General features: G+C 36.4%; 1 protein-coding gene across 9 annotated transcripts in view; it reads right to left on the reverse strand.

Moving 5' to 3' along the window:
• Window positions 1-18220, reverse strand: part of RABGAP1L (RAB GTPase activating protein 1 like) — a 789965-nt gene that overhangs the window by 483914 nt on the left and 287831 nt on the right. For all 9 annotated transcript variants that reach the window (XM_082379555.1, XM_082379554.1, XM_082379553.1 and 6 more), the window contains 2 exons: window positions 16275-16368; window positions 8088-8238 (listed from right to left, as the gene is read on the reverse strand). In XM_082379555.1, coding sequence (XP_082235681.1) covers window positions 8088-8238; window positions 16275-16368 — 245 coding nt within the window. The remainder of the gene's footprint in view (window positions 1-8087; window positions 8239-16274; window positions 16369-18220) is intronic.

An 18220-nucleotide genomic window follows, 5' to 3' on the forward strand; every position in this document is an offset into this window, starting at 1 on the left:
TTCTGAAAGCTTATCAATTAAAAACTTGTTTTGATTTTAACAAAATATAAAGTATGAATGCTATCAATTAGATCACTTCTACGAAAAAGCACAGAATTATAGTCTAATATTTCCTATGCTACATAAGCAGTATCAGCAGACTTGATAAACTATACCACACATACCATGTAATTACTAAAATAACACATACAGTTCTGTAAAGCTACATAAAATTCAGGTTTCCCTAAAACACACACGATCTTCCCTATGTCAAATGGCTCATACTGTGTGAAAATGTGATCATTTACTCAGTGGCTCCTAAAGCCAGCAATTAAGATTTAATCCTAAATTTAGAAGCTTTAAATTCTGTTTGTTTCTATAAGGGGCAGCAAGGTCACAATCCTTCCATCGTCCTTTCAGATCACCTCAATATTATGAAGAATGTTAATTTAATAGAAATAACAAGAAATCTCAATGATAAGCAATAAAGAACTTACACTTTCAGAAATATGCGGTACAAGTCTGCCACTGATTCATCAACGTGTTGGTGCCCTCAGCCTCTGGCAGAAATCATGTAGCCGCAGACAGTGGTTGAAGCCGCAAGTCCACTTTAGGACAGATGGTGTGAAGACCCACTTTAAAAGGGACGGCTTGAAGTTAGGTGATTTCGGCTTTTCTATCACTAATTCTAGAAAGTACTGTTTAGAACATTTCCATCATTTAGAAGGTTTACACATGTGTCTTGATATAAACAGAATAATTCCTCAAGTAAATTATAAATTTCATTTCCATACAATGAATAGCAAAAGTAGAGAAAAGGGATAGTACTGCTTTTATTTCTTTAAACTTTTATTACCCTTAAGGATTAAATGATGGGGAAAATACAGAGAAAGAGTTTTCCCTTCCAAAGGATCTTTAAAAGACAAAATGTAAGAATGCCCTCTTTCATTTCTATTTTAGAGTTTTCTACTTTGTGGATTCAAATACTGACTCTGCTATTTAGTAACTGTGTGTCTCTTAAACTCTCTGAACCTCCTATCTCATGGATGGTAAAAATGGGAGTTATATCACTGAAGCTGTCAGGTTTACATGGAAAGGGCATATGAAAGCACTAGACATAATGCCCATCACACACTCCACTACTTCTCTCAGCAAGTGTTTTCTAGCATCTGCTAGAGGGCAGTCCTAGCGTTGAGTGGTAAGATCACAGCGGTGAGCAAAATCCATACACAATCCTTGCTGACTTAGAGTGTACGGTGTAGAGTGTCCCCGTGGGTCATACTGAACTTCCCACAGCCTCTGACCATGGCAGGGCCTTTCACAACTCTGTGTCTTTGGGAGTGGCATTGCCTCAGACTAAACATACCCTCCTGTTCTTTGTTCCTGGGCAGAGTTGGCTGCTCCAGTCTCTGTGCTCCCTTATCACCTTGTTCATATCTCTGTCACAGCACTTAACCATGTCATCACCATTTCTCTGCTTTCCAGACTGCCTCCTACACTGGACTGTACGTTCCTACAAGGTAGGATATCAGTGTTACTCTTAACACAGAAGACACCTTAATGTTTAATAAATGAAAGAATGAATTAGTGGCACAAGTACATAACAGAGTGTTACATACATCTTGTTTTTCTTCTTTCTCTTTATTTCTCAGATGGGTGTCCTGAAACCTGCACAGACATCAAGAACCCATAGTAATCTCCATATTTCCTAAAGTTCTTTTCTGTGCCACTCATTTAACATTGAAGCATATACTGCTTTATAATTTTCCCCGTCCCCTATCACAATGAGTGCTTACCATATATTAGGCATGCTCTGAGTGCTTTACATGAATTATCTTATTCAATCCTCACAACAATTCTGTACGATATGTATTATTAAGCCCATTTTACAAATGAGGGAATTGAGACTAAGGATAATTAAGGGACTTGCCCAAGGTCACAAGCTACTAACCAGCAGAGCTTGAAATCTGAACCCACGGTCTCCCTCCAGAGTGAGCACCAACATTTCCTCCCAAAGTGGAGCTGCAGCCTTCACAAAGGCAAGTTGTGCCTAAAAGCTCCTTGATGCTGCCAGTGGGATCAACAGAATTTCTCCATTATTTAGATGGATCAGCTCTTTTGGCTGGTCCTGCTTGGTCCTCGGCTCCAGATTAAGGTTACCAGTTAGCCTGCAGCTCCTATCCTGCTTCATCTTAAATCTAGTCTAGAGTGTTTCATCCTTTTTAAACCTTTGGTCCCTAGAGTCTTTTCCTATCAGTCAAAAAGATTTGCAAAGTTTTATTTTCCATAGATTACACTACAAAAACAATAAGGCCAGAGACAGTGACTGTTCCACACTGTAACCCCAGCCCTATTCCCTGTTCAATATTACTCTCTAGCCTTGACCTACTAAGATTCAGGGTGGCTCAATCTACATGCCCCACTGGCCATTGCAAAACTCTCTATGCCAGTTATTCTGAGTGGCTCCTACCTACTCCCTGGCAAAACAACATAGGCTAGCACACCAGGACCTGCTGCTCAAATTAACCCATTGCTGTGCTCTCCCCAACTAGATGATAAAATTCCTGGGAAAAGACACTGTGCTTCACACTTTACCAGCTTTATCCACAACACAATGTAAGGCTTACAATTTAGGGGAAGAAGAAAAAAAAAAAAAGAATAAATGACTATATGAATAAGTCAACAAATGACCTTGGGTCCCTCGTGAGAGGGACAAAAACAAATTTTACTGCTCATCCAGTACATGCCAGGCCCTATACCAGACACAGGGTATCCACAAAGAGTAAAACAGTTGTGGTCCTTGCTCCCCTGGAGTTTAGAGTCTACTGGTGAAGTAGACCTTAATCAAGTAAAAGCACACTGTGACAGCTCCCTCCCCTGAGGCAATGGTCGATACGCTAATATAATGGAGTCACAAAATCAAATATATTTGAGGGCTGGTCAGGTATTACAACGTATGAAGAACAGAGAGTAAGTAATAAAGAGTAGTATGTCTATGGCAAAACAGAAAGTACAAGCTTGAGCCAGAAATGTATATTATTCTTTAATGTATTTATTGATGATTACACAAAGCATATGATAGGCTGGATCCAGCCTGCTATATGCCATCTAACCTGAAAAGGATGCTTCAGAATGAGATTTGTTTTTTCAAATTGTGGACTAGCGCACTATATACTATAGGATTTAATGATAAACAGACTACTTTCTCATAGAAGCCAAATCTTAGTAGGTTTTCTGTAAATACTTCGTATTCCTTCTTCCCTATATAATCTGATGTCTTTGGGAGGTCTTTAGCAAGTTTATATGCTCAAGCTGAACCATGTTATTAACTGACCTTGAAATCTTTCCGTTCCCTTAATAAGAGAGGAAAAATCAACTGGACCAAAAGAAAATACTACCAGCTTTGGGCAAGAAAGTGCCAAATATGCAGGTACTTCTTACTGAAAATCCTCTGGGTGTTTATGTTCTTTCTCCTGAGCAGCTCCTAAGCTCATATGCATTCACCACCAAAGTGCATTCTTAATGCTCTTGGCTACAAGCACTTGCTGTCTCATTTCTACCCGTAAGCATAGAGAAAGAACAAAATTATTTTTTAAATACTGACATTATTCATCTTATTTTTATTATGTTTGGCTATGAAGCACGGAAGACAATGAAATTAAATATACCACTGTACTTCCTCTCACAGAAATGTTATGACTTGAGAGCCTGAATAAAGGCACATGATCAGAGCCACACATTTCTACATTGTTTGTATGAAAATGTTTTTGATAAACTGCACTGTTAATGATAGAAATAACATTAAAAATTTTATGTGGTCATTGACTTATAAAGCAAAGTTGGAAATATTTATTATACTATCTTAAATTGTACATTATTAGTCAATCTCAAGTGGCGATTAGTAAACATTTGCTGTCCTAAAATAAATAAACTACTAGGTTTACATGCTTTTCATAATAAATTATTGCACAACAGATCTCAACTTCTGTCTCTACTAACAAGGCAGCTGTAGCAGAGAAAGGTAGCTGTCTACCTAGTATCTATTCTCTTTCTTCCTTATTAATAAACTTGTATTTCAGTGGATGAAGAGGAGCAGCAATGTACCATCTTAAAAAAATATTTCCCAGCTTTCTATGGAGATAGCCATGTAACAGAATCCTGATCAAGGAGATTAAGTGGAAGCTGCTGTTTGGGGCTTAAGGAAAAAATATTTAAAAGGGTGACAGACCTGGTTCTGTCAAAAAGAGATATGCCAAAAAGAGGTCTAGGCTCATGGAAGGTTCAGGCTCATGGAAGGTCCAGGCTCATGGGACGTAACCTCTAAAAGCTTGGAATTTCCCAAATGACAGGGACATCTTTGTTATTCATGGTGGGCCCCTCCAACCACATCTGACAGTTTATGCTTACATTTTGGGTGACTCATGGAAGGGCCCTAGAGAGCTTATGCTAATAAGAGGACTAAGCATGGGAGCTGGCCAACCATGTAATTAGAGGATAGGGGTGTTGAGCCAGGTGATATCAATCCAGTCCCAGGGGAGGGAACAAGAGAAGGCTAAAGACTGAGTTCAACCAAGTGGGCGATGATTCAATCAATCATATATACATATGATGAAACCCCAGTAAAAACTCTGGACACCGAAGCTTGCTGAAATGCCTGGGATGGTGATAGGTACTACTACAGATTGATGCTGGGAAGGTAATATGTCCCTGAGGACAATGCAAGCTTCCTGTTTGGAACCCTCTCAGTCCCAGATTCTGCCCAATGTATTTCTTCCTTTGGCTCGTTCTGATTTATATCTGATATGCATCCTTTTGCTATTTAAAAAAAAGAACTGTAATTGTAAGTATAACACTTTGCTACATGCTTGAGGAAGTCTATGGGGACCCCCAAATTTGTAGCCAACTGGTATGAAGTGAGAATGGTTCTGGGGACCCCCCCAAACTTGCAGCTGGTGTCAGAATCTTGGGCAGACTTGGCAGTCTGGAGGACTGTTCCCTTAGCCTCAAGTCTGGCTGCCTTTGTCTTTTCTCTTCTCTTTTCTGGACACAACACTTGATGTAGAGCAGCCATCTTGTGACAACAAGGTGGCAAGCATATGCCAAGTATATCAGACAGGGTTCAGTCAGGGACATAGAACCCACTCTAAGTATTTCAAAAAGGATTTAATGCAAGGACTTAGGCACTTACACACTGGAAGACCAAAAGATTGGGAACATCACTGCTAGCTTTCAGGTTTGCCACCACAGCTACAGTCCAAAGAATCAGGAGGTTGATATTGCTACTCAGGATAGGAAACTGCAGGAAAAAGGAACTACAGAATGAAGGCATGTGATTCAGAATGGAACGCCCAGAGCAGATGCAAAATCTCACAACTGGCAAGGCCCAGGCATCTGCCCACCACTGCCAGAGAAAAATAATGTGGCTTTTTTTCCTCCCTCCAGTCTTCACAGGCAGAAAGTAAATCACAGCCAGAACCCCACAGTGAAAGGAGTCCAGGAATATTTTATTCAATGAAAACATTTATGTCATTCTGTCTCTTGATCTTAAACTTTTTCCTAAAAATTGTATATTCAAAACTACCATGTTGCTTGGCATATATGGTAAAGCTTGTATCACATATATGAACATATGTATTGTCAGGAGTTTATAAATAATATTTTGGGAGACTATTTTCATTTTTTTCCCAAAGTCTGAAATATTAAAAGGTATGAACTAACAAAGCCTCTTAGTGGAGGAAGGAATATGACAGTCGCTGCTATGCCATGAGCAGCCACTAAAGGTATACAGCTTGTTAATTACGTGCAAAAGTGATTTGACGCCAAGAGTTATGGTCTCTGGACATTTTTGCTCAGATATCCTCATCAATAAAAATGTCTGAGCATAAACTTCCAATATACGTATATTTATTATTTATTTTTATTATTCACAAGTGCTACTGTACTAATATAAATACTATAGAGCATAGAAATGTAGAGAAAATTTAAAAATGAAAAATATTTGTTTAAATAAAATGCTACAAAAATACTATTCAATATTGAACATGGGTCATTTAAAATTTTTTTATTTTGTGTAATTTTTCTATTGAGATAAACTTCACATGGCATAAAATTCACCATTTTAAAGTGTACAACTCAGTGGTTTTTAGTATATTCACAATGTTGTGCAACCATCACCTCTAACTCCAGAATATTTCCATCACCCCAAAAAGTAACCCCACACCTGTTAGCAGTCACTCCCAATTCCTCCCTTCCCCATCCCCTGGCAAACATTAGTCTACTTTCTGTCTCTCTATATTTGTCTATTCCAAACATCTCATATAAATAGAATCATACAATATGACTCCTCATCTTTTGATATGTTTGTTTAGCAGTTTATAAAATGACAGTTTGAAAACTTTCCAAAATCAGTTTTTTGGTTCATGGTTTTAATCATGATCCTATCTGGAAAATAATAACAAAGAGCAATAGATCCAAGCAGAGGCACATCATTTGTTTCAGTCCCACCCATCAACCATTTTGTTGAAATTTGGCTAGGAGAGTACTCATTTTCTCAAAGTATTCTTACAAATAAACCAGAAGGTGTTGTATTTTCATATTTTTAACAATCAGTCTCAAATTCTCTGCAACCATTTGCACAAGTTTTAAACATACCTGAAATTTCTGATTCCACATTTTAAAGTAAGAAAATGGTAAGAGTTTTGTAATAACACAGGCATGTAGTTTTCAGTCACAAAATCACATAGTAATGTTTAAATTGCTAAATGTTTCAAACATCCTTCTCTATAACATGAATTTATTTCCCAAAGTAGTTGCTTTGTCATCCATTACCATAACATTAATTTTTGCTTGAAGGACAGATTAGTGTGTTTATTTTTTTAAAATATCTTGACATGTAACATCCTGTGACAGCAGTCTTTATGAACCACCCACTTACCCTATGAAGATTTAAAACTAGATAACCTGTAAATCCACTTAATCTAACACAAGCAAACTGCAAGAAAACTGAGTATTCTAAAAGGGAATATACGAGCGTGAGCACCACTGTTATTCCATTCCAAGGTGTGCAAATCCCTTCTTCCCCCAGGTCACTCCTGAACCACACGGGACAAGTGGCCATCAGACCCAAGGACCTAGCATGGCACAACAAATATTAGTATAGCTGAATAACATTTTGCATTTGTAACTTAAAAAATGCAAATGGAACTTTAGACATCTCTGCCCCCAACATCAATGGATCATCTTGCACATCCCACTATAGAAAATACTAATCATAAAAAATGGTATAAAGGTTTTTTAAAAAAAAAAATGCATGAATTTAGCAGTGACTGAATATACTAGGCACTCAGAAAATATTTGTGAAAGGGAGGGCGGCAAAGAGGTAAGGAAGGGAAGAAGGAATCAGAGGGGCTAAAGAATTTTGAAAGTTGATATAGCCTGAGGAATAAAGTCTTACTTATCAAAAAAATTCATTTATGAATAGAGATTTTCTAAAAAACAAACAAAATGTTACCATTATTTTAAAATCCATGATTTATTAGAGTAGATTAAGAAATTAGGAGGTAAGACCTAAGAAGAGAGCCTAGGATCGAGGATTACCCTTACCTGTGCTCTAAAATCAGTTCTTTGGGCATAAGCAAAGGAATTTACATTGGAACCAGAGGCTCCTGACAGGATAAGGATATGGGCAACTATCCACATCATTTAAGTGTAAGGTTACATAAGCACAGAAGGGCTTATAATTTCATTTTAAGTTAATTTGACTTTAAAATTATACTAGAGTACAGTTATACTGTGTACAACTGTACATAAATCTCATACAGTAAGAAAGGTTAATTGAGAGTACTTGAAATGTAAGTATATTCCAACTTAGTAAATAGTTATAAAGTTACTAGAACAAAAAAATGAAAGCCAAGGCATTAAGTGTTCATAGATCACTACAGTGCATTGTTTATCACTGTCCAACAAGTGTTTAGAACAAAAGGCAACTATTCACTGAACAACAATAGAGTTTTTAAAGAAGTTCAAAGCATTTATGACTTACTGGAGCTATGAAAACAGGATTTACTTAATATACTGTTGCATGAGAATAATATGAAAAGATCTCCTACCTTTGTGATAAGAAGTCGGTACCTATCCAGCATTGCCTGGTTGTCATGGCAGCCTGCTAATAATTGCCATACCTCTGCCCTCAATGCTTCAGGAACACCACTCTTCACCAGAGTAGATAGCCCTTTTGGTCGCGCACCAAGATTACTGTGCCTGAGAAAACAAGAAAATAAACCATTCATACTCCCTTCGCCACTGCTGACCTGCTGTTGTTATGAAAAGTATATTGATGAGTTTATATAAAAGTGCAAGACTGGATCAGGAGAAAAATGGCAGGGAGGGGCATGAAATAATAATAGTAGTGTTTAAGTTCAGTAATGTCTTCAACTTTTTTTCTTGATTGCATCTTCTTTATTAGTGAACCATGTTATTCCACCCACAAGGAAAGTTCTTTCTTCTCCTCATTTACTTTTTAATCATCCTATGAACCTATTCAGAATAATGAATGTGTTAAGTATATATTTCTAGGCAGCATTCCAAGGCATAAAAAGAGCCATTTGAATCCCCTAAGATGAATGTATGACAAGTTGGCTAATGATGTGTGTATGGTAAGGGTTGGGGACAAGGGATGCTGAAAGTAGATCAGGGGCCTATCACACCTTGATTATATACCTCTACATCCTGACCCAAAGTGCTTCCTAAAGGAAGAACCTAGCCCTTTCCTACAAAACATATACAACCTATCCAACTCCCCAGCAACATACACTTATCAGCCTTTCCCATTTCCAAGGGTGTTTAGAATTGGAACAATGACAAATACATTGTCATGAAGTCAATGATCACATAGTAGGTATGCTACTATGATAATCTGTCCAACTGAACAAGAAACTGAACTGTAGTTCCCAGTCTATGCCTAGCTTGAACCTGGAGCTATGTTCTATGCCTTTTTGTTCAGACTTCATCTCTACTTTGCTGCTCACCTTTGATCTCTTAGAGCTGATCCTAGTGTAACCATCTGGACTCCAAACCTTAATGAGGTACTCTGGTTTGGTTAACATCCCAGGTTCTGGTTTCAAGTTTTAAGCCTGAAAAGTCATAGAAACCACATGTCTATTTTCTAAAATTGGCCTCCCATCTACTTTACCTACTTCTCTATCTTTACACACTCTTCCAGCTCCAGGCCAGACCTCAGTTTTGGCATGCCCTTCATCTGAAAATATGTTCCATGCTTTCCCCATCCTCTTAGTCCAGCTATCTTGGAAAAACTGTAATAAGTTCCATAACTCGAAAGTTCAAGTAAACTCATCTCATTAATATCTTTAATAAACCATCAAATGTATGACCATTCTGCTTTCTTTCAGCCTCATAAAGGAAAACGTTTATACTGCTGAGTTAGGGAACCTAAGCTGATAATACTGACAGGCTTGAAGCAAAACAAAGTAAAAAGAGGTAGAGCTTACATGATGTAACATGCTACGGCACCATTAAAGAACATAATTATGCTGCTAAGTGAAAAAAGCAGGTTTCAAAATAGTATATATGGTATTATTTAAAATACACATTCTCTCTCTCACACTCTCTCCCTAACACATACTATTTTGAAACCTGCTTTTGACATGCATAGGGAAAGAATATGGAAGAATAAACTCCAAAATATCTATGTAATGGAATTAAGAGAGAAAGTACTCCTTTTATTTTCCTATACTGTTTGAAATATTTACAACGGTCTTGAATGTTTTTATAATAATACACCAAAAAACCCATTTCAGGTCTTTAAATTTCTCTCATGGACTTCAATTAAAATATAAATTTAGTTAATTTGGAAAAACACCATAGCTAAATATGTTCCATAAAATATGTCAAGTAGATAGAGTATTAATTATTCTTGAGAAGACTTATACCTGAGTAAACTGTATGACACATGGATTTCCTTCCTACTGCCTCTTCTTCACTATCCAACTGAATTTAAGATTAGCAAAAGAGGGCCCTCCCTGGTGGCGCAGTGGTTGAGAATCTGCCTGCCAATGCAGCGGACACGGGTTCGAGCCCTGGTCTGGGAAGATCCCACATGCTGCGGAGCGACTAGACCCGTGAGCCACAATTGCTGAGCCTGCGCGTCTGGAGCCTGTGCTCCGCAACAAGAGAGGCCGCGATAGTGAGAGGCCCACGCACCGCGATGAAGAGTGGCCCCCACTTGCCGCAACTAGAGAAAGCCCTCGCACAGAAACAAAGACCCAACACAGCCATAAATAAATTAATTAATTAATTTTTTTTTAAAAGCTATAAAAAAAAAGATTAGCAAAAGAATACTGCACCACAAGAGAGCCAGGATCAGTCATAAAAGGGTCTTTTTTGTAATTTATTATTTGATTCTGATTATACTTTTGAATAGGAAAAACATATGTGGTTTGAGGGCTAAGAAAGTTTCTGTACTCCTAATGTAAAAAAAAAAAATGAGTTAACTAAAAACAACAGTGTGCAAAGGGCTAAGCTCATTTCCTATGAAATTAAATGCAAAATATGCTGAATTATGAGTCCCATAATGTACAATATCATATAAGAATTCAAATTAATTAAATAGATTACATGTTATACAGAAATCAAGGTCATCACTGTGTATCTACAGCTATGAAAATTCCAATAAATATCTCCTATAAAAGAAACCTTTATTCCACCCCACATCACACTCTAGATATCATACTGTCTCCTACCTTGCACATCAAATTTCTCTAAAGGATCGCTGTATACTCACTATCTCTATTTCTTCCCCTCACACTCATCCCTCAGCTCAACTCAACATGGCTTCTCTACCTCTCCTAGAAACAGTTTTCACTTAAGCAATACATGACCTCTCTCTATGCCACTAAATACAAAAGACATATTTTTCACTCCTTTCACTGTTGACCACTTTGTTTCCCTTGGCTTCAATAACAAAGCACTCTCTTTCCCCCCCTCCCACAAACCCCACTGATGATTGCTTCTCCTCTATTAACCTCTTAAGTGTTCTGAGCTTTTAATCTCTCCAGTTTCCCTCAGTGATCTAATTCTCTTCAGTCTCTTGCCTCTGGGCATTATCATCCATGCCCATGTATTCTGAGCTCCAGAAATCAACATGCTCAAATCTAAACTCATATTCTTTCTTCCTAAACCTCACCGTTTTCCAGGGTATCCTACCTCAGTGATTGTCACTACAATCCAACCAAATTAGAAACCTAGGAGTTATGGTTGACATTACTCTCTGTCCCATAATCCTTTACTAATCCATCAAGAAGTCTAATGCATTTTATTTTCCCAACCTGTCCAAAATCCATGCACTTCTACTTCCACTGCCACCAACTGTAGTCACTCTACAACCTCTACAATGACCTCCTAACATCCACTCATCCTACTACGATATGCTTCCAATACGGCAGACAAAATGAAAAGGACAAACAGCTTGATTAAGTGTTATGTTGGCTCAAATTACTTTGTATAATGATTTATATAAGATTTTGAATCTGGAATATCTCTTCCTACTCATGCATACACACACCTTAAGGTTAATAGTCAACAGTCCCTAATACACATTTTACCACAATATGATTCAACTCAACCAACATTCAGCTTCTAGCTGACCCTCAGCCATCTGTTTGGCTGGGTATAATAGAAAAGTCTTTTCTCCTCTCTTAAAAACCCAGGCACTATTTATCTTTACAGACTGACATTTAAAAAGAACTAGGTCATTCATAACACAACATGATTAACAGCTTTAATTTACTGATTATTCTTGTAATGACACAGTAATTATACTGCATATAGCACCCTAGTACTTAAGAGATACTAGTGGATACTAAGCCAAATGCTACTAGTATACATCTATGACCAGAGAAGACCCAAACAAAAGAACAATCTATAGAAATAATCATTGTTTCAATATTTCTAATAAAAATATAACTACATATGGCCATTGCTTTAATAGCGTACAACATTAACTGCAGCTATCAAGAGACTTGGAAATAGGCTAGTTATGACAGGTGCTGAACTCTGCACTAGAAGCAAGATAGGTATCAAATTATTCAAAAAGTCACACATAAACCAGACATATACTAAACAAGTAGTAATCGGGCAGTTTTTAATGCATGAATATAAACTCCACAAGGGCAGGAATCTCTGTCTTCTTTAGTTATGTATCCCAAGCACCTACAACAGTGCCTGGCATATAAAAGGTCTTCAGTACATTTTAGGTAAATGAATAGATTTATGAAACTAAATTAATATGATCAACTACTAAGGCTAAGCTAAAGAATGCTTTTTTAAAAGCAAACATTCTCATTGATTCTAATAGGATCATAAAACTGTTTTATATTCATCGTTACCTTCAAAGAGGCATCTTTTCTTGAAACTGTCTGGGCATGTAAGAACTTTCTCTATTGTTAAAGCTGTCCAGAAGAGAATTTCAAAGGGAAGCTATCATTTCTAACAAAAACAGAAGAGAAATCAAGAGATGAGAAGAAAAGCCATTGAATGAAACTGAGTGGTCACTGATGGAATTAGGGCAGTTTTGATAGAGGGGAAGTGGAAGTAAGTGCTTAGAAGATATGAGAATGTGAGGGCAGCAGCCTGACCCATTTTAAAAGGTTTTCTCAGAAAAGGGAATAGCTAGAACTGAAACTAAAAGATGGAGAACATCAAGTAAAGTTAGGGATCTGTCCTTCCCCCATTAATGATAAGACCTAGATATGTCAACCTAGGTCTTACTTTAAGTTAAACAAGCTACATGAAGAAAACTTTCAAGAAAAGAGACAGATTAAAGGTCACTGGGAAAATCAAGAGCACATATTTTATTCTGATTTGTATATGTTTTGGCCGGGTTTTTTCATCAGTCAAAAAAGTGGAACATTATATTGATGTGAAAAGGAAGGAAGCTATGGATGTTCACGCTTAGTGATTCAAATCCTTCATGTTTCCCAAGTCAGATTTTTTTTTTCCCCTGTCAGTTTGCTGATGCTCAGCTAGGTTGAGAAACCACAGACTAAGAACACATTTTCCCACTGTGATAATATGTATAGCCATGAAAAGTACAATCAGAGTGCCTATTAAATGCATACTGATTTTCTGAAAGTCTAATAAAAGAGAATGAATAGTTTGAAGATGGTTTTATTTATATATAATAAATTAATACTAATTTTTACCTCAGAGGTTCACTTCAGTTTTTTGGTTAGAAAATCTTCCTGCCACAAAAGCTGACTTACATCTAAGGGTTCAGCATCAGCACTCTGCTTTCTTAAGCTATCCAGAAATAATTCTGCCCCAATTCCTTAAATTCTTTAAATAATTTAATGTATAAGTCATCAGCATTACCATTCTGAATATATTCAGAAAAAAGAAATCTTGCTATCACTTCAGTTTGGTGTTTCCAAGTCCTCCCTTCACAAACATTTCCTCATTTCCTCTCTCCCTGACCCTCTCCCTCTCCTCTCTCAATCCTTGTTTCCTCTTTTTTTTTTTATTTAGTTCCTTCATCAAGACACCTTAACTCCAGTCTTGTATGAAGACCTCCATTACTGAACATTTTACAGTCTGTTTTCCATTTTCTTTTCCATAGTATCCTTATTTTTTTCTGACAATTTCAAATTAGTATTAAAGAGTCTTCCTTTATATCTTTCTAATAGTATATTTCATTTTTTGAATTCTGATTTTATCCATAAAAGCTTCACTTTATTTTAATAGAGTGACCTAGTTGTTTTATAATAAGTTAAAAATACTTTCAACTATGTTTTATTTAAAAGTTCCTTGAGAACACAGGCTGTCTCCTCATAAAAATCTCCCCAAAGCACAAAGTGTAGTGTTTTCCCCAAAAGGTGCTTTACCTAAATAAATCACAAAAATATCTTCATGTAAGTCCCTAAGCTAGTATTCCTAAGACTCACTGAAAAGCTCTAAATCTAAAAAAGATGAATGTTTAAAAAAGATATTCCAAGAGCAATTTAAAGATTTTGTCACTTCTTGTGTAATAGATATAAACTCTCAAATAGGCAAATTTTATCGTTTTCATATGAATTGTCATGACACAACTGCAATAATAAGCCAAATAAAATAAAAATACATACTTGAATTGTAAAAGATCCAGCAAGTTTTCTAAAGGTCTAAAAATCAGTTATCTTAGTCCTTTAAAATAGCTCCCTCAGATTCTTTCAATGAGTTTCTTGAAGCCCACTACTAAAAATATAATGTAGAAAGATGGTATTTTATTTCTGCAAAAAATGTACACTGAATGATAGCTGAGAAATCCCATCAACTCTACTTCAGAATTCTTTCTCTGTTTGGAACTCCTCTCCATACAAAAGACCCATGAGTTTGGTATAGACCTCATCAACCCATGCAATTACATCCTAACTAGCTTCTCTATTAACAGTTTCTTCCTACTCCAAAATTGCCTTTCTAAATAATAAAAAGCATCATAGCAATTTCACCTTTAAAATATTTGTTGGGGATTTTCTTTATCACATTTATTGTATTTTTTTTTTCCTACTTTTGTGTTCATTCGAAAATTTCCATTGGGTCCTCAGTGCTAACAGAAGCATTTATCCATCATGTCACAATTATCTGTTTAAATGTCTATATGCCTCTATAAGATGGTAAACTCTTTGGGGGTAGGAATTATCTCCTATTCACCTTTAAATCAGCATACAATTCCTAAGAGAGAATAGATGAATTTTTTAAGTTGGGTAAAAAATCAAGTGATTGTCATTTTATAAAAAAGAAATGTCTTAACTATTTTCTTAACAAAATGGTTAAGAAATTTGAAACAACCTCAGTGTTTCAGTTGTTTTGTTAAAATGGTCTGTTATGAGTGTATATTCCCACCCTTCTTGATTATGAACCTCAAACGTAGGAACTGTGTATTTATCTATGTATCTCGTAGAACCTAAGAGGATGCTGTATATTGAACCAAGTTATAAATCTTGCTTTTTATAAATAAAGATCTCAATTGGCTGTTTAATGAGTCATAAAAGTATTTTGTTTTCCTGTCCACCATACTGTCATTTTCATGATCTCTCTTTAAACTCATACAAGAAGTCTGGGAAGGGTATCAATTTTCCTAGTTTATTCTCTCTTGTACTAAAACTTCTACATGCTCCTATAAAAAGTAATCCAGAAACCTATGTACATTATAGAAATGGCAGCCTGTCCAACTGGTTAAAAAGTTCTGGCTCTGGAGCCAGACTGCCTAAGTTCAAATTCTGTCATTTACTTGCTGCATGATCATGGGCAAATTATTTATTGACCATGGGCTCTTGAGCAAGTTACCTATTTGCTGCCATTATTCGTTGTGTATTTTTATACTAGCTACCTGACATAGTTGTGCCTCCGTTTTCTCATCTGTAAAATGAAGATAATAATAATCCCTAAGTCAGAGGGTTGTCATGATGATAATTAACTAAGGTATCTAAAGTGCTTAGAACAGCACTAGACACACAGTAAGTACACTTAAGCCAGCTATTACTTTTGTAGCCATGCCTCACCTTTCCTTCTGTTACAATGAATGTTCTGCGCTTCTAAATACAACTCCTCCACTAGTCAACAGGTCCATCTCTTCTTGCCTATTCATCGACTTCTCTTGCAACTGTGCCCTCTTCCTCTGGCATTATCAAATTTTTCTTCCTACTAGATCATTTCCAACAACATACAATGTACAGGCTATATTGGCCATCTTAATTTTCAGAATAATCTCTCAACCCACATCCACTTCCTAATTATGTCCCTATTCCTTATCCTCTCCTTCTAGCAAAACTTCTCTGAAGACCTATCTATCTATAACTGCTGATTACCTTTCCTCTTAGACATAGTCCAATCAGGCTTCCATTCCTACCTCTCCACAGAGGGGTTCTTGTCCAAGTAACCAGTGACATTCAAATCGCTGGACCCAGCGAAATTCTCAGGCTTCCTCTGACTTGACCTATCAGCAGTTGATCACTTCCTCCTTCTTAATAGCCTTAATTCACTTGATTTCTACCTTGGTTCTCCTCCTACCCTTGGTTCTCCTCCTCCAAAGGAGCTTTCTTGGACTCCTTTGCACGATCTTTCCTACTCATCTTTCCAACTGCCAAACACTGGAGTGGTTGAGGGCTCAACCCCTAGGTGACTATCTATATTGACTGCCTAAGTAATCTCAAGATTAAGATATATAAACACATAGATTTTAATTAATAAAGCAAATTAACATCAATTATGTAAATATAAAATTTTCAATTAAAAAAAAATTTTACCATCTTCCTAGCAATTCTCCCCAAGAATATAGGATCTTCTCAGGGCAATCCTTAGACACATCACCTGTTCCACTCGAGAGTTCATTATCACTCTCTGCAGAAGAAATACAAAAAGAACAAACATTATATTACATACTATATTAGATATTAATGTATTTTAAAACAAGAAACATGACTGTGTGTCTAATGAACAATCAAATACTCCTGCTTAATTATTACACCCATTGCAAAAATAACAGTATTTCATTGATACATTTTATCTTTAGTGCCTAAATAAATATTTTCAAATCACAAGTTTTTATGAAAATTCTTGTCTACAGTTTATACAGTGTGAAATTGAAAATACCTATAAATAAATATCTTTACCCAAAGAGAGAAAATTTAAAAGCTAATGGTAACACGATTAGAAATTCCTATATGGCACTTTACTCATCAGTTGAACATTCTCAGATATTAATATTTTATGTAAATTATTTATATTTTTTTATTACTATAGTTATTAATATTTAGTGAGACAAATAAATACTAAAAACAAGAGTCAGACATATATATCAATATATAACACTGAGAAGCATTTATAATATGATACAAACACACAACCAGAAATCTAAAAAAAATTCTTTAAGGTTTTTTAAAGATATATTGATAAGTACAAGATATTTTTGACTAAGGAAAGATGAAACTATTTGGCCTTTTAAAATGGCAACTGTATAAAACATCCCAAGATGTAAAGTAACAGTTTCAGAAAGAATAAGATAGGTTGAGTTACAGTTTACAATCAGTGGTGAAAATGAGTAATTCTAAGGTCTATAAATCTTTTGAGTGGTAACAGAGTTGGTAGAGAAAGATGTAATGGGCACAATTCACCTACATTATAACAAAGCCTTTGACACAGTACTACCTAAGAAAAGGCTGAAGAAGTATTGTCTGAATGATGAAATAAGCTAGATAAAAATCTGTCTGGCTGATGGCAAGTACTAAGGTTTAATCAATTCTGTTACAGTATAATAGGGATTGGCATTAAGTGAATCACATTGGGATCTGTGTTAAGAACAGTTTTACTTAGCATGCTACAAATCCCATGATCCAAGCATAAACTCATTCATGTATCAGTGGATATATTCAACACCAAAAATTAATGTGATAAATAAAGGTTTATATGGCCAGGTTAAAAGATTTGGTCATATCCATCCGAAAAGATTTTATCACATATTTAGTAAAATATAAACAAACTCTATGCACACACACAGACAAATGCTTCACCATCTTTAGGACGATACTGGATAAACAAGAATCACGAGGGACATTTTATTCAAAAAGTAAGTATTGGGACTTCCCTGGTGGCGCAGTGGTTAAGAATCTGCCTGCCAATGCAGGGGACATGGGTTCGAGCCCTGGTCCGGGAAGATCCCACATGCCATGGAGCAACTAAGCCCGTGTGCCACAACTACTGAGCCTGAGCTCTAGAGCCCGTGAGCCACAACTACTGAGCCCACATGCCACAACTACTGAAGCCCACGCACCTAGAGCCCGTGCTCTGCAACAAGAGAAGCCACTGCAATGAGAAGCCTGTGCACCGCAACAAAGAGAAGCCCCCGCTCACCGCAACTAGAGAAAGCCCGCACACAGCAACGAAGACCCAATGCAGCCAAAAATAAGTAAATAAATTTATTAAAAAACAAAACAAAACAAAAAAACTAATGAAAGCCAAAATTTAAAAAAAAAAAAAAAGTAAGCATTATTCTGGATGGTGGGATGAAGGTTAAAAGGATATACACTAACATCACTGCTCTAGAAATACCTCACATAAGCAACTCTATGAACTTTGCAACAAGTTCATCATGAAAATAATAGAAATGAGAGATTTTTTTAAAGCTAAAGCACATGAAGTATTACTAAGTACTGGAGGAATAAGGTAAACAGAACCAACTGAAGCCTTAATATTA

The sequence above is a fragment of the Balaenoptera borealis genome (assembly GCF_965194805.1).
Source record: "Balaenoptera borealis genome assembly, chromosome: 1".
Lineage (NCBI taxonomy): Eukaryota > Metazoa > Chordata > Mammalia > Artiodactyla > Balaenopteridae > Balaenoptera > Balaenoptera borealis.